Below are 18,143 nucleotides of genomic sequence, written 5' to 3' on the forward strand. Positions count from 1 at the left end.
TGTCAAAGAGTGTACTGCATGTTTTCTTCTAGGAGTGTTATGGTTTCAGACATTACATTCAAGTCTTTATTTTGAGATGATTTTTTTGTATGTTGTGAGATAGTAGTCTAGTTTGTTTGTTTCTTTTTTTGTGGCTGTGCAGTTTTCCTAGCACCATTTATTGAAGAAAATATCTTTGTCCATTCTAAGATCTTTGATTGATCCTTTACCATAAATTAATTTTCCATATATTTGTGGATTTATTTCAGGGGTCTCAATTGTGTTTTTTTTTTTATTATTAGTTGGAGGCTAATTACTTCACAACATTTCAGTGGGTTTTGTCATACATTGATATGAATCAATTGTGTTTTATTGATATATGTGTCTGTTTTTCTATCAACGCCATGCTGTTTGATTACAAGAATTTTATAATATAGATTAAAATCAGGGATTATAATACCTACAGCCTTGTTTTGTTTTCCTCAAAATTGCTTTGACTTTTCGGCTTCTTTTATCGTTCCATATATTTTAGAATTATTTGTTCTATTTCTGTTAAAGCTGTCATTGGGATTTTGATAAGGATTGCACTAAACCTGTAGATTGCTTTTAGTAATACAATCATCTTATTATTTTTTGATGTATTTTTTAAACTTTTATTTTGAATTGTGGTATAGATGGTTAGCAATGTTATGATCATTTCAAGTGAACAACAAAGGGACTCAGCCATACATATACATGTATCTATTCTTCCCCAAATTCCTCTCCCATCCAGGTTGCCACATAGCATTGATAAGAGTTTCATGTGCTATACAGTTGGTTCTTGCTGGTTATCCACTTTAAATATAGCAGAGTGTACATGTCCATCACAAAGTTCTCCCCATCCCTCCCACCAGCAACCATAAATTAATTCTCTCAGTCTATGAGTCTCTTTCTGTGTTGTAAGTTCATCTGTATCATTTCTTCTTAGAATCCACATATAATGGATGTCATATGGTATTTCTCCTTCTCTCTCTGACTTACTTCACTCAGTATAACTATCTCTAGATCCATTCATGTTGCTGCAAATGGCACTTTCATTCTTTTTAATGGCTGAGTAATATTCCATTTAATATATGTACCATATCTTTATCCCTTTCTCTATGGGTGGACATTTAGGTTGCTTTCATGTTTTGGCTATTGTAAACAGTGCTGCAATGTTAGGGTGCATGTATCCTTTTGGATCATATTTTTCTCTGGATGTATGCCCAGGAGTTGGATTGCAGGGTCATATGGTAGCTCAATTTTTAGTTTTTTAAAGAACCTCCATACCATTCTCCATAGTGGCTTTTCCAATTTGCATTCACTCCAACAGTGCAAGAGGGTTCCCGTCTCTCCACACCCTCTCTAGCATTTATTGTTTGTGGATTTTTTGATGACAGCCATTCTAGCTGATATGAGGTGATAACTCATGGTAGTTTTGATTTGCATTACTCTAATAAACAGCAGTGTTGAACATCTTTTCATGTGCCTCTTGACCATTTGTATGTATTCTGTGAAGAAATGTCTACTTAGGTCTTCTACCCATTTGTTGATTGGATTGTTTGTTTTGATGCTGTTAAGTGTCATGAGCTGTTTGTAAATGTTGGAGTCTAATCCCTTGTCAGTCACATCATTTGCAAATATTTTCTCCCAACCTGTGGATTGTCTTTTCATTTTTTATTGTTTCCATTGCCATGCAAAATCTTTTAAGTAGGTCCCATTTGTTTATTTTTGTTTTAATTTCCATTATTTTGGGAGTTGGATAAAAAAAGATATTGCTGCAATTTATGTCAGAGAGTGTTCTGCCTATGTTTTCCCCTAGGAGTTTTATAGTGTCTGATTTCACATTCATATCTTTAATAAATTTTGAGCCTTCTTTGTGTATGGTGTTAAAGAATGATCTAATTTCATTTTTGCATGTACCTTTCCAGTTTTCCCAGCACCATTTGTTGAAGAGAGTTTCTTTCAAGCATTGTGTAGTCCTGCTTCCTTTGTCATAAATTATTGACCATAGATGCAAGGGTTTATTTCTGGGTTTTCTATCCTGTTCCTTGGACTATACTTCTATTTTTGTGCCAGTACCATGCTGTTTTGATAACAGTAACTTTATAGTATAGTCTGAAGTCAGGGAACCTGATTCCTCCAGCTCTTTCTCAAGATTGCTTTGGCTATTCAGGGTCTTTTGTGTCTACATAAATATCTTGAGATTTTCTGTTCTAGCTCTGTGAAAAAATATCATTGGTAATTTGATAGGGATTGTGTTGAGTCTGTAGATTGCCTTGAGTAGTACAGTCATTTTGACAAAGTGAGTTTTCCAATCCATGAGCATGGAATATCTTTCCATCTGTGTGTGTCTTCTTCAATTTCTTTCATCAGCATCTTACAATTTTTGGAGTACAGGTCTTTTTACTCCTTAGGTAGATTTATTTCTAGTTATTTTGATCTTTTTGATGTGATGGTAAATGGAATTGTTTCTTGAATTTCTCTTTCTGATCTTTCCTTGTTAGTGTATAGAAATGCGAAAGATTTCTGTGTAACCTGCAACTTTACCAAATTCATTGATTAGCGCTAGTAGTTTTCTGGTGTCATCTTTAGGGTATTCTATTTATAGTATCATGTCATCTGCAAAGAGTGGTGATTTAACTTCTTTTCCAATTTGAATTCCCTTTACTTCTTTTTTTCCAAAACAGTTGAATAAAAGTGGTGAGAGTGAACTTCCTTGTCTTGGCCCTGCTTAGAGGAAATGCCTGCAGCATTTCACCTTTAAGTATGATGTTAGCTGTAGGTTTGTCATATATAGCCTTTATTATGTTGAGGTGTGTTCTTTCTGTGCCAACTTTCTGCAACGATTTTTATCATAAATAGGTGCTGTAATTTGTCAAAAGCTTTTCCTGCATTTATTGAGATGATCATATGGTTTTTATTCCTCAATTTGTTGATGTGGTTTATCACATTTATTGATTTGCAGATATTGAAAACTCTGCACCCCTGGGATGAAACCCACTTGATCATGTTGTATGATCTTTTTAATGTATTGTTGAATTCAGATTGCTAGTATTGCTAGTTTAGGATTTTTGCATCTATGTTTATCAGTGATGCATGTGTGCATGCTAAGTTGCTTCAGTTGTGTCCAATTGTTTTTGATCCTATGGACCATAGCCCACCAGGCTCCTCTGTCCATGGGATTCTGCAGGCAAGAATGCTGGAAGGTTGCCATGCCCTCCTCCCAGGGATCTTCCTGAACCAGGGGTCAAACCCACATCTCTTAGGTCTCCTGCATTGGCAGATGGGTTCTTTTCCACTAGAGCTATCAGTGATATTGGCCTGTAATTTTATTTTTTTGGTATATGTTTTTCATTTTGATATCAGGGTGATGATGGCCTCATAGAATGAATTTGGAAGTTTCCTACCTTCTGCATTCTTTTTTTAAAAAAAAAGTTTGAGAAGGATAGGCTTTAACCCTTCTCTAGATGTTTGATATAATTCACCTGATGTGAAGCCCTTAGGTCCTGGACTTTTGTTGAGAGTTTTTCAATCATAGTTTCAATTTCAGTACTTGTGATTCATCTGTCCATATTTTCTATCTCTTCTTGGTTCAATCTTGGGAGATTGTACCTTTCTAAAAATGTGTCCATTTCTTCAAGGTTGTCCATTTTATAGGCATACAGTTTCTCATAGTAGTCTCTTATGATCCTTGATATTTCTATGGATCAATTGTAACTGCTCCATTTTCATTTCAAATTTTGTTGATTTGAGTACTCTCCCTTTTTTTCTTGATGAGTCTGACTAAAAGTTTATCAATTTTGTTTATCTTTTCAAGGAACAAGATTTTAGTTTCATTGATCTTTTCAGTTGTTTTCTTTGTCTCTACTTCATTTATTTCTGCTCTGATCTTTATGATTTCTTTCCTTCTATTAACTGTAGGGTTTTCTGTTCTTTTTTCTCTAGTTGTTTTAGGTGTGAGGTTAGGTTGTTTGAAATTTTTTTTTGTTTCTTGAGGTAAGAACTGCTTTTGCTGCACCCCATAGGTTTTGGGCAGTTGCACTTTCATTTTCATATGTCTCTATGTATTTTTAATTTCCTCTTTGATTCCTTCAGTGACTCATTTGTTGTTGTTTAACTGCCATGTGTTTGTGTTTTTTATAATTTTTCCTTGCAGTTTATTTCTAATCTCCTAGCGTTTTGATCTAGAAAGACGCTTGATATCAAGTTTTTTTTAATTTGCCAAAGCTCATCTTTGTTTATTTTCATTTTATTGCATTTTGTTTATCAATGAAAATATCTCTTTGATGGAATCTTTAGAATTTTCTTTAGATAAAACAATATCATCCTCAAATAGTGGTAGTTTTACTTTTCAAATTTAGATGCATTTTATTTATTTTTCTTGCCTAATTGCTCTGGCTAAGACTTCCAATTTTATGTTTAATAGCAGTGATGAGAGTGTGCATCCTTGTCTTACTCCTTTTTTTGAAGGGATAGCTTTCAGTTTTTTCACCATTGAGTATGATGTTAGCTATATATATATAATATGTAGTCTATGACCTTCACTATGTTTTTTTTCCCCATTTATTTTTATTAGTTGGAGGCTAATTACTTTACAATATTGTAGTGGTTTTTGCCATACATTGACATGATTCAGCCATGGATTTACATGTGTTCCCTATCCTGAATCCCCCTCCCACCTCAGAAAAAGAGACACATGTATAGAACAGACTTTTGGACTCTATGCGAGAAGGCGAGGGTGGGATGATCTGAGAGAACAGCATCGAAACATATATATTATCAAGTGTGAAACAGATCGCCAGTCCAGGTTGGATGCATGAGACAAGTGCTCGGAGCTGGTGCACTGGGATGACCTTCACTATGTTGAAGTACTTCCTTCTATACCCATTTTGTTGAGAATTTTTATCATCTGTGAGTATTGAATCTTGTCAAATACTTTTTCTGCCTCTACTGAGATGATATTTTTTATTTTTCATTTTGTTAATGTGATGTAAACATTGATTGATTTACACATAATGAACTATCCTTGCATCCCTGGAGTAAATCTCACTGGATCATGTTGTTTGATATTTTTAATGTATTGTATTTGATTTGCTAATATTTTATTGAGAATTTTTACATCCATGTTTATAAGGGATAATGGCCTGTAAGAGTGTGTGTGTGTGTGTTGTCCTTGTTTGGTTTTGGTATCAGGATAATGTTTGCCTTGTGAAATAAGTTAGGAAGTGTTTCCTCCTCTTTAATTTTTTAGAAAAACTTGAGGAAAATACATATTACATTGCTTTTGAATGTTTGGTATAAACCACCTAGGAAGCTGTCTGGTCATGAACTTTTTTTTTTCCATTTATTTTTATTAGTTGGAGGCTAATTACTTTACAATATTGTAGTTGTTTTTGTCATACATTGACATGAATCAACCATGGATTTACATGTAATCCCCATCCCGATCCCCCCTCCCACCTCCTTCTCCACCCGATCCCTCTGGGTCTTCCCAGTGCACCAGGCCCGAGCACTTGTCTCATGCATCCTTGATTATTAGAGGTGTTGTTTACTGTTTTAATCTCTGTATTAGTGATCAGTCTATTCAGATTTTTCTATTTATTCATGACTTAGTCTTGGAAGATTGGAATTCAAAGAATTTGTCCATTTCTTCTAGGTTGGGCAATTTGTTGACATATACATTTCGCTGTTCATATCATTGCCTTACAATTATTTGTACTTCCGTGGTATCTGTTTTTATTTCTGTTCTTTCATTTCTAATTTTATTTATCGGAGGCTTTTGTTTTTTTCTTAGTGTCCAGCTAAAGGTTTGTTAATATATTTTTTTTTTTATTATTTCAAAGAACCAGCTGTTAGTCTCATTGACCTTTTCGGTCTCTGTTTCAATTTACTTCCACTCTGATCTTTATTATTTATTTTCTTGTACTGATTTTGGGCTTCATTTTTTCCTTTTTTTTTTTTCTAGTTCATTTATGTGTAAGGTTAGATAGTTTCTTTGAGATTTATTATTTCTGTTTTTAAAAGTTTCCTTCTTTATTTATTATTTATTTTTGGTTGTGCTCAGTCTTCATTGCTGTGTGGACATTTCTCTAGTTGCAGCAAGAGGGGACTACTCTCCAGTTGCAGTGTACAGAGACTACTCTCATTGCAGTGGCTTCGCTTGTTGCTGACATGGGCTCTAGGGCATTGAAGCTTCAGTAGTTGCAGCACTTGAGCTCAGTAGTTGTGGTTCCTGGGCTTTAGAGCACAGGTGCAATAGTTGTGATGAATGGGCTTAGTTGCTCTGCGGCATGTGGGATCTTCCTAGACCAGAGATCAAACCTGTGTCCCTGCATTGGCAGGCAGATTCTTTACCACTGAACCACAAGGGAAGCCCTAAATTTATATCTTGGGGTAGCCTCTATTGCTATAAACTTCTCTCTAGTACCACTTTTGATGCAGCTAATATATTTAAGTATGCCACGTTTTCACTTGTACTTGTCTTCAGGTGATTTTTCAACTTCTACTTTGATTTCTTTGTAATCTCAATAGTTGTTCAGCAGTATGTTGTTCATTCTCCACATATTTATAATTCTTAAAGATTCTTGTAGTTGATTACTAGTTTCATTCCACTATGATTGGAAAAGGTGCCTGATAAGATTTCAATTTTCTTAAATTTATTGAGACTTGTTTTTTGTCCCAACATATAGTCTTTCCTTGAGAATGTTCCATGTGAACTTGAGAGGAAAATATATTCTGCTACATTTAGATGGAATGTTGTGTACGAACCTATTAAGTCAATCTGTTTCATTTAAGACTTCTATTTCCTTGTTGACTTTCTGTATGGATGATCTATTCATTGATGTAAGTGAGGAGTTAAAGTCCCTTACAATTACTGTGTTGCTATCAATTTCTCACTTTGTTGTTGTTGTTCAGTCACTAAGTCATGTCCAACCTTCTGCAACACCATGGACTGCAGCATGCCAGCCTTCCCTGTCCTTCACTATTTCCTGGAGTTTGCTCAAACTCATGTCCATTGAGTCAGTGATACCATCCAACCAGTTACCTCTTTCAATTTAAGCCTGAATTTTTCAATAAGGAGCTCATGATCTGAGCCACAGTCAGCTCCAGGTCTTGTTTTTGCTGGGTATATAGAGCCTCTCCATCTTCAGATGCAAAGAATATAATCAATCTGATTTATGTATTGACCATCTGGTGATGTCAATGTGTAGTGTCTTCTCTTGTGCTATTGGAAGAGGGTGTTTGCTGTGACCAGTGTGTTCTCTTGGCAAAACTCTGTTAGCCTTTGCCCTGCTTCATTTTGTACTCTAAAGCCAAATTTGCTTGTTACTCCAGGTATCTCTTGACATTCTCCTTTTGCATTCCAGTTCCCTCTGATGAAAGGGACATCACTTTTTGGTGTTAGTTTCAGAAGGTCTTGAAGGTCTTAATAGAACTGTTCGACTTCAGCTTCTCCATCATTAGTGGTTGGGACATAGACTTGGATTATTGTGATGTTGACCACAAAGGATGAGATGGCTGGATGGCATCACTGACACAATGGACATGAGTTTAAGCAAACTCTGGGAGATGGTGAAGGGCAGAGAAGCCTGGAGTGCTGCAGTCCATGGGGTCACAAAGTTCAGACACACCTGAGTGACTGTACAACAGCAACTGTGATGTTGAATGGTTTACCTTGACAATGAACCAAGCTCATTCTGTCATTTTTGACATTGCACCCATGTACTGCGTTTCAGACTCTTTTGTTGACAATGAGGGCTACTCAAGTCCTAAGAAATCTATAAATGTGATGATTCTTTAGTTATGGTCATTTGATAGAGAATGGGGAGGGAAGGAACAAGTTGAGCTGGAGAGGCAGATCAAATTTATAGTAAAAGTCATGTTAAAGTCCAAGGTTAAACATAAATTATAAGGAAGTATGATTTGGTATAAATACCACTAAGCTGAAAAGGCTTAGTGAAGTCTGAGGTGTGACTTAGGCTCCAGAGTCTCTGAGACGTGAGTTTGAATCCTGGTCCTGCTTCATCCTAGTTGTGGGACCTTGGAGAAGTCACAGCCTCTCTGAGCCCAGTTTTCTAACTTGTAAAATTAAGATATTATGTGTATAGGATTGCTATAATGATGAAATGAGATACTATATAGTTAGCACATAAGGAGTACTCAGTTTAAGGTAGCATTTGTTTTGATTTTACAGGAATCCAGTTACTAACTACATTATCTTAATTAGGTAAACTTCACTTCTCTGAGCCAGTTTTCTCAACTGTAAGTGAAGACAATGCCTATATTGCAAGCAAGATTGTGTGTGTGTGTGTTTAAGTAAGATTAGGTATACAGAACATCTGGTAATATAAGAGAAGTTCAAAAAACGATAGTGCTACTGATTGGGTAACAGCCTCTTAGGAAATGGCAGGCTATGGAAGATGGTAGATGTTTACTCTTCTATATTCTAGAGCTGATGAGAAGCCTCAAGCTCTAAATGTAGAGGTTATAAAAGAGCTCAGAGCTACTTTTTCCACCCTCAGCCTATCTGTGACCATGCCAAACACTCAGAAATAGGAGGACCATTGATAAGGGGAAGGGGCAAGGAAGGCCTCTTAGCGATCTTCCTCAAAGTCCAGCCTTTTCACAATCCTGCCCCAGGGAACTCTCCCTTAACTCATTTCTTTTGGCACCCAACTTTGACTCTTGTGTGTGGATGCTGAGTTACAATATTCATGCTTATTTTCCATGGGATGACTCATTCTTCAACTCAGTTTTAAGCCCCTGGATGGCAAAGTGAGTGAAGTTGCTCAGTCGAGTCTGACTCTTTGCGATCCCATGGACTGGGGCCTATCAAGCTTCTCCATCCATGGGATTTTCCAGGCAAGAATACTGGAGTGGGTTGCCATTTCCTTCTCCAGGAGATCTTCCTAACCCAGGGATTGAACCCGGGTCTCCCACATTGTAGGCAGACGCTTTTTACCGTCTGAGCCACCAGGGAAGTCCCTGGATGGCAAAGTCTATGTCAAATAATTTGTTTGCATCTCTTGTGATAGCATAAGGCTGGGCACAAAACTGCTCAAGAAACACTCAATACACTGAATACCTTTCAGTTTATATTTTAGAATAACCCTCAAATTTGGATATATCATGTTTGTGTGTCACAGATGACACAAATGGGGACTTCAAAAAGAAAAGCTTTTCCCGTTGTCCTTCTAATGGAGTGAGATACATTTTTTTCTTTTCTCAATGAGTATTAAATAACATCTACATGCAAGGCAGTGTACTTGGGCCCTTGCTGAATACAGAGAGGAATCTCACCTAGATCTAGCTCTGAGGTTGCTCCATCTTAATTGGGGAGGTAGAGCCAACAAAACAAAGAGCCCTGAATCAAAGTACAAGGTGATTAGTGCTGTAAGAGTGAGAGAGAGGAATTTGCAGCATATTAGGCTTCCAAAAGATATGAAACTTAAGTTGAATCTTGATGGATGATGCAAATTGCAGTATATAAGAACGGGTAGAGGGCATCTGAGAAAGAGATTATTAATTGTAGGATATATACATGGAGCAAGAAGTAATGCTATTTGTGTGGACTATAGGATATGTGAAGAGGAATGGTGGAAAGGTAGACCAGAATGATCAGCTGAATTGAGACTGAAGAAGGTAATGAATTCCAGGTTTAAAAATGTTTGTGCTATGGATTCAAGTCAATGTATGACAAAACCAATACAATGTTGTAAAGTAAAATAAATTAATTAATTTAAAAAATGCTTGCGCTTAAACTGCAGATAACAGGGAGCTGTGAAATCTAACTATTATCTACCTATCCAGCTATCTGGAGATTTTTTTTTTTCAAACTTGTTAGGTACATGATCAGAACAGGCTTTTAGAGTAGCATATGAAGGTCAGCAGGGAAAGATATAGGCTTATAGACTTATATCATGGACCCATTGATCTGGAAAGCAGTCCAAGTCCACATTGTAAAGGTAGGGAAATGATCCATTCAAGGTCACACAGCAAGTTAGTTTTAATGTTAATACTGGAATCTAGGTCTCTTGACTCCCGGGTATTATTACTCTTCCATCCCTGCCTCAGTTTGACTTGTGGCTTTGCTGTGGCACTTTAGAGGTAGGAGAGAACATCACTGGGGTCTTTCAACCAAGAAAGCCCTTTGCTACTACTTCAAAGTTCGACTTATAATGAAACATCAATTTGTAGCTCCCAATAAAGAGTCTGGCAGCTGAGCTGGTAAAGAATCCGCCTGCAATGCAGGACACCATGGTTCAATTCCTGGGTGGGGGATATCCCCTTGAGAAGGGATAGGCTACCCACTCCAGTATTCTCAGGCTTCCCTGGTGGCTCAGATGGTAAAGAATCCACCTGCAATGTGGGAGACCTGGCTTTGATCCCAGAATTGGGAAAATCCCCTGGAGAAGGGAGTGGCTACTCACTCCCTTATTCTGGCCTGGAGAATTCCATGGACAGAAGAGCCTGGCAGGCTACAGTCAATGGGGTCACAAAGAGTCGGACATGAATTAGTGACTTTCACTTTCATAAAGAGCCTAGGAAGATGCAAGTCTAATGACATTTGTTTTCCAAGGCCTTGGGTTGATGTCTATTTGCATGTGCCTGCAACTGGTAAATGAATGGGTTTCATGTTTCAGGGAGTGTCATCCAGTTCTCTCATGAAAGGAAATGATAGCCTTAGGGTGGATACAGCTTCAGGTAGAAATGTTTTCTGACTCTGACTGAAGTGTATGCTTCCTATCCAGTACTCACTCCAGCAACCAGTAGAAATGGAACAGTGTTGTCAGCTGTTATAATCTGATCTGCAGGTGAGCAAGCACCATCATGTGGCTAGAGGTTCTTAACTATGTCTATACATAGCATCACTTGGGGAACTTTTAGATAATATCCATACCCAGGTCCTACCCTAATCAATTAAACTGGTATCTCTGGTGATTGGGTCCCCAGTACTATATAATTTCAATGTTCTCTATGTTTAGCCAGGGTTGAAAACCACTGGTACTTGTGAGTACTTGGGCTTTGGAAAGTAGATAGGCCAGAATCTATTGCCAATTAACTATGAGGTTACTTCTCATCTCTCTGTTTCTTCAGCTGTAGAACAGGTATAATACTTTTTATCTTTCAGGGTTATGGCTAGTGTTAAATGAGAATATGTGCATAAAGCACTGAGTATAGTATGATAGCATCTAGAACAGAGCAAGTGTTCAATAAAAAAAGTTAGCTAAATTTTTACCACTTATTTTATTATCATTATCATTATTGTTATCATTTATAACATTTTCCTTTTAAATTTATTTTTATTGAAGGATAATTGCTTTAAAGAATTTTGTTGTTTTCTATCAAACCTCAGCATGAATCAGCCATAGGTATACATATACCCCCTCCCATTTGAACCTTCCCCCCACCTCCCTCCCCATCCCACCCCTATAGATTGATACAGAGCCCCTGTTTGAGTCTCCTGAGCCATACAGCAAATTCCCGTTGGATATCTATTTTACATATGGTAATGTAAGTTTCCATGTTATTCTTTCCATACATCTCACCCTCTTCTCCCCTCTCCCCATGTCCATAGTCTATTCTCTATGTCTGTTTCTCCATTGCTGCCCTGTAAATAAATTCTTCAGTACCATTTTTCTAGATTCCATGTATGTGCATTAAAATACGATATTTATCTTTCTCTTTCTGACTCACTTCACTTTTACTACTACTACTAACAACAAAACAGCAAACACTGGGAAGAACAGTGGATGCAGAAATAGAAGTTATAAGTCTTAGTTCTCTCTCTACCACTTACCTAATTATGTGATTGTGGATGAGTGAGTTCACCTTTCCAAACCTTAGTTTACTTCTCTGTAAAGTGGAGAAGATAAGGCCCATCTACTATTCTTTCCTCACAAGCTTATTGTGAACATCAACAGTTATCTGGAAGAGTACTTTGAATGGTATAACATTTTAGAAAAATTAGATTATTATTGTTATTATTATTTTGGTCATTATTTAGCTACAATTCTGTGTACATGACCTGGTGCTAAGGGGAATGGTGTGTCCAGAAATGTAAGATACAGCCTAGATGGGGAGACAGAATTTCTCTGTGTGTGACTGAATAGTACTTGGCTCATATCACCATTAGAGCACCAATCATACTATATTATCATTATCATTTTTTTCATATCTGTCTCCCTCAACAGAATGACTAGCCAGAGGAATGAAAAAACCCTACAGAGCAATATATGTACTTTATGAGTATTTACATGGATGGAAATTACCTATGCCAGGTGGAGTGTTCAGAGGATTGAGATTTGAGTTGAGTGTTTAGGGGTGGTTTTAGTACAGATCAGGCTTCCCTGGTGGCTCAGAGGGTAAAGCGTCTGCCTGCAACACGGGACACCCAGGTTTGATACCTGGATCAGCAAGATCTCCTGGAGAAGGAAATGGCAACCCACTCCAGTATTCTTGCCCGGAGAATCCCATGGACAGAGGAGCCTACAGTCCACAGTAGGCTACAGTCCACGGGGTCACAAAGAGTCGGACATGACTAAGCGACTTCACTTTCTTTCTTTTCTTTTTCTTTCAATACAGATCAAACATGAAAACAGGGGTATATATCAGACAAGAAGCAGGGCAGAGTCTAACGGTTACTTATCCCAGCTGTCAGCTAGGTGCTCTCTGTCAACCATCTAATTTAGTTCTTACAACTACCATGTGAGGAGGGGTTATTATACCCATTTCTCAGATGAATACCTTGGTAGTCAAAGAGTTGAAATAACTGTCCAGGGTCTCACAGCTTAGAAGTAGCAGAACAAGGCCTGAAAACCAGATCTGTCTTGAGAAAACTCAAGACTCTGTACTTTCTACACTGTATCATACTATCTCATCTAGAAGTAAGAACCAGGGGATTGCTTTGATAGGGCCATTGAGGAGACTGGTTTAACAAAAAGTAGAGCTGGAGTTAAAGTCCAGTGTTAGTGCCTGGGATAATAATTTGGGACCAACTCATAGAGGGCCTTGAATTTTTGCTAGGAAGTTTGAATTTTATCCTGTACATTTTATAGCCACTGAGAAAACCTTTAAGGAGAAGAAAAACAATTTGCAAATACTTAAGGATTATGGATGAAAGTTGATATTTTTTACATTTACCTTAAAAAGTTTTGTAGAAGAAAAAAATGATTATCAAGGTTTACTGACAAAAATTGAGTGAATATCAAAATCTGCTAATACCCTTGCATAGTTGCACATGTGCCTATTTCCAGATGCTGTTCATCAGGCCATGAATATTTCTGTGGCCTTTTCTTCAGATAATATTATTTTATATGAATACATTCTTCACCTAGCCCAAATCCTTGTTAGTTCATGCATAATATGTATTGGTTAAATGCTTGTAAGAATTTAATTATTTGCCTTTGTGCTTGAGTCTGTCTTTTTGCTATTAAGAAGCATGTTTTGTGCTGATTGCTTATATTTTCCTCTTGGGTTAATTTCTTTGGGTCAGGTCTTCAAAGTGGATCAACTGGATTAATGAGCATGAACTGTCTCATATATATTATTTTGCATTACATCCACATTGTTCCAGAATTCCTGATGTCAGACAATCTAGATAGAGGAAGCCCACTGTATAGTGCCACGAGCAATGTGTGTATGCATCTGTTTCAATATACTCCTGCCAGAACTGTTTTATTAAAAAAATTATGTGTATTTATTTTGTGCTGAGTCACATGGAGACTAGAGACATAGAGGTAGAAAGTTCAGTTAGGAGACTGCTACAATAGTCAAGGTTTAAGTGAAAAGAACCTGATTTTTTGGTGATGATGACTATAGCAAATTCACCATCAGATATTGACTAAGCACATGCTATGTGTCAGTCATGATACCAAACATGTTAGTTCCTAAGTAAATTCTCTCAATGCCTCTGTAAGATAATGTATTGGTCTTAATTATATAGTTGAAGAAACTGAGACAGAGCAAATTGATACCCTCAGTTCAGTTCAGTTCAGTCACTCAGTCGTGTCCAACTCTGCGACCCCATGGACTGCAGCATGCCAGGCTTCCCTGTCTATCACCAACTCCTGGAGCTTACTCAAACTCATATCCATCCAGTCAGTGATCAGCTATTGACTAAGCACCTGCTATGTGTATTATTGGTCTTTATATAGTTGAAGAAACTGAGACTGAGCAAACTGATACCCTAGGTGACACAAATATGAAGTTCCAGAGCTGGAGTTCAAACATAGACTATCTGAAGGGATAGCTGCTAGAATAATTTTTTTTTAATCCAGAGTTGTTAGTGACCAAAAAGAAATGGGGACCAAGAGAGATGGCCAATATCACTGCAATATTGGGTATCTCTTAAGGAGTAGTGTTCCATTTGGCTAACTGTCCAAGTTCTTGTTGTTCTCTCTTCTAGGAGACTCTGACAATTTCAGCAAAGTGCGGCCTCCAGGAGAAAAGCCAACCATCATCCGACCCCCAGTGAGGCCTCCAGACCCTCCCTGCCGGGCAACTACTACACAGAAACCAGAACCAAAGCCAGATGTTATGGCTGGCAATGCAGGGGAAATCCCATCATCTGTGTAAGTAGGGCTGTTTTTCAACCTTGACCTCGGGCCCACCTTAGATCACTAAGAATGCTTTTAAGATTATCATTATGGTTGTAAAGGGTGTACAATGCACAGCCCTGGGGCATCATTCACTTAATAGTGAAGGGAACTGTCATAGACCAGCTCTGTTCAGAGTTTTCTACTCAACACTTAAGGCTGGGAGAGTTTTCCTAAGCTGAAGTATTTAAAACTTAATGCATGATAGGAGACCCATTTTTCTTAGTCACCCTGATCTCTGTAGGGTAATAAGATTATCTGCTGCTTCCATGCTTCCTTGGCTCTAGAAATTTTTTATCTTATTATTACTACTTGTTTTAAAAGTAATTTAATGAAAAGGTTTGTTCATTTTACTTGTACTTTAAGGCTTTTTTTTTTAAAAAAAAAAAAGAGAAAGTATGATTTTAAAATTTTTCCAAAATGACTCTCATTCTCCAGAGAGCATCTTACAGGGTAAGAACAGAACTGATATCCAGCAGGCCTTCCTGAGGCTGGTTTGCAAGCCAAGAAACCAGGGATAAAGCAGCTAAGATGGGGCCACAGCACCTCTCAGGGACCAGCCTTGCTTGGCCACAAAACTAGCCTGGCTGGCCTCTCCTTAGCCAGTGCCTGGGACCCCTCTCAGTCTACTGCCTCCTGGTTTTCCTTTTTCTTGTATTTATTGTCTCATAATTGTAAAATTGAGGAAGTAAGAAAATAAAAGCCTCTACCACTTGGACTGATTAGCTAAGTGTATTTACAAAATGCCAAAAGCTATACTCTGAAACCAAGAACTTGTTTCACTTATTTCTCCCAAGAGTAGCCTGAATGCATATCATACTTAGACCATTCTGAACCAAGGGGAAGCAGAGGGTCTCAGCCATAGCCTTGGGGGTGTCTCTGGTGTCTAATCCATTTCACATTCTGATATGCAGATTTTCCCTCAGACACAAATCCTTTGCAAGCTAAGGCAGAGTGTGGTATTGGTGGCCTGTCTGGTTCATATTTTATTCTCCTTTCCATTGGCCATTGGTTCTCACACATATTTCAGAGCAGTTCATGGGACTTGGTTGGCTTCTGTTTGCAGAGTGGCTTCCAGGACCAGATTCTTTGAAACAGCTTCCCGGAAAACAGGAAGGTAAGAGATGCAGGTGACAGAACTGAAACCAAATCACTTTTTAATAAATGCATCATGACTGTGTCATTTACTCTCTTAACATTCCCTTTTTCTGTTTATCTGTAGCTCTGTCTCTGTCTGACTGTGTTTGTTCCTTTCCCTCCCCCAACACTGTCTTTCTGTCTCCCCAATCTTAACTTGTGTTTCTGTCTTTTCCCTATACCTGTGTGTCTCTCTGCCTTTGTCACTCTTACCTATTTGCTTCTTTTTTTTTTACCTATTTGCTTCTTTTACACTATTTCTTTCTCTGTCTCTGTAATTCTCAGTCTCTTTCTCTCTTTTTGTGCTTTTCTGCTAATGTCTCTGTTTCTTTATCTCTTAGTTTCCCTATCTCTTTGACTCTTTTTCTGTCTCTCTCTCTCCATGTCTCTTTCTTTGTCTATCTCTGTATTTGTTGTCTTTGCCTCTCTGTTTTTCAATCTCTCTCTCTCTCTCTCTCTCTCTCACACACACACACACACACACAGAGTACTCACATGCCAAGTGGTATTGCAAAAATTTTATGCTCATTGTAGGTCTTTTTTTGTTAATTTGCTTATTTAGATCCTATTTTATTCTAAAAGGACAGCTGATAGAAATATATAGAGTGCAATATTCTAACATAAACAGCCTTAGAATAAACATAGTCCTGATTTCAGAGGTAAGCATTAGACTTAAGTGGTTGTTTTCAAACTGGCTGCACATATAAATCACCTGGAAAATTTTGAGGGAAAAGAAAATGAACCCAGATTCCTGCCTTCCACTCTAGACTCATTAAAATAGAATCTCCAGGAGTAGGGCCTGGGAATCTAGGTTTTTACATTTCTTTCCTTTCTTCCTTCCAATTAATTTGTTTTTAAATTCTTCAAGTGCTGGTGTAGACTTTTCAAGGCCTATCATTTGGGACCTTTTAGATTGGAACACATGGAGAAATGATTGCTTATCCTTCAGGGACTCGACTCTTCTGTGAGTTTACTTAGTGTTGCTTATCAGAGAGTTCAAAATTGTGTTTCCTGGTGGGTGATAGGAGTGTAACTCTTCCGGGTGTTCAGTTAAAAGCAGAGTAATATGCCTTTACCAGCACTGGAGCTGGGATAGGTTAGACATCATTTTAGTTAAAACTGTGGGCCCTGACTCACCAGGACATGATTCTGAATAGCAGGGCACTCAAATTCTGCTTAGCAGTCAGTCACACGGAACTCTAGTCTAGACCAAATTCTCCTTAGACAATAATTTACCATTTATTCTACCATAACAGGTGAAAGTGAGATCAAAGCCCTAGATTTCTCTTATTGATATAATGAAGATAAAGTTTTTACCTAGAATACTTTTTGAAGCAGGCTTAATCAGATAGGCTTGGTGGGGGGTGGGGGGCGGGGAAGGAAAAACAGAATGAGACACCTTAATATTCTTAAAGCATCTGCCTATAAGCAGGACTATTTACTACCTCTGGGTAGTCCTTCCTCCCTCCCTAGGATAAGCCATATGATAAATAAATACAAGGAAAATAGAATAAAACAATCTTGAATTAACAGAGTGAACTGGGCATATCTAAAGGAAAGCTTTTTAGAGGTAGTGGTATGGAGATGGAGCTTGAAAGATGGGTAGAATACACTGAAAATGAGAAGGATTGTTCTGTAGCCTTGAACAGGGACCCAAGGCATTAAGCTGTATATGTACTAGGCATGAACAAAGTCCAGTAGAATCTTTAAGGCAGCTTGATTTCTAATAGGGAAACTATAGCCAAACTGGTGTTGAAAATGTGGAAAGATTGGTAACCATTGCCTAGGTTGCCATATTTGTCATAGTGCTCAGAGAAGTCTTGGACCAACTGCAACATAGGGTACTATGGCAAAAGCAGGCACTTCAGGATGGAGGATGACCCTACCAGTCCTATGTTCAAGCCTCTGGAACCTAAATTTAATCCTCTTCCTTATCTCCAGATTCTATCTTGGCAGGAGTGTGTGTAAGACCAATGTGGGTAAACCAGTTCTCCAATATGTCATGAGTCACCTTCCTAGGTACCTACAGATTCCTCCCACTCAGCATCCACATGACAAAAGCACTCCTTCCATCTAGACCCGTTTTTTTAAATTAATTTATTTATTTTAATTGTAGGCTAATTACTTTACAATATTGTGGTGGGTTTTGCCATACACTGACATGAATCAGTCACGGATGTACATATGTCCCCCCCATCCTGAAACCCCCCTCCCTTCTCCTTCCCCATCCCATCCCTCTGGGTTTTCCCAGTGCACCAGCTTTGAGTGCCCTGTTTCATGCATTTAACTTGTACTGGTCATCTATTTCACATATGGTAATATACATGTTTCAATACTATTCTCTCAAATCATCTCACCCTTGTCTTCTCCTACAGAGTCCAAAAGTCTCTTCTTTATATCTGTGTCTCT

At 37.9% G+C, this 18,143-nt stretch overlaps 1 protein-coding gene across 7 annotated transcripts in view; it reads left to right on the top strand.

Moving 5' to 3' along the window:
• The window catches only part of OPHN1 (oligophrenin 1), a 750,938-nt gene that overhangs the window by 604,141 nt on the left and 128,654 nt on the right, over positions 1 to 18,143 (top strand). For all 7 annotated transcript variants that reach the window (XM_061136930.1, XM_061136931.1, XM_061136928.1 and 4 more), the window contains 2 exons: positions 14,408 to 14,573; positions 15,664 to 15,714. In XM_061136930.1, the coding sequence (XP_060992913.1) occupies positions 14,408 to 14,573; positions 15,664 to 15,714 (217 nt within the window). The remainder of the gene's footprint in view (positions 1 to 14,407; positions 14,574 to 15,663; positions 15,715 to 18,143) is intronic.

This window comes from Dama dama, chromosome X (assembly GCF_033118175.1).
Source record: "Dama dama isolate Ldn47 chromosome X, ASM3311817v1, whole genome shotgun sequence".
Lineage (NCBI taxonomy): Eukaryota > Metazoa > Chordata > Mammalia > Artiodactyla > Cervidae > Dama > Dama dama.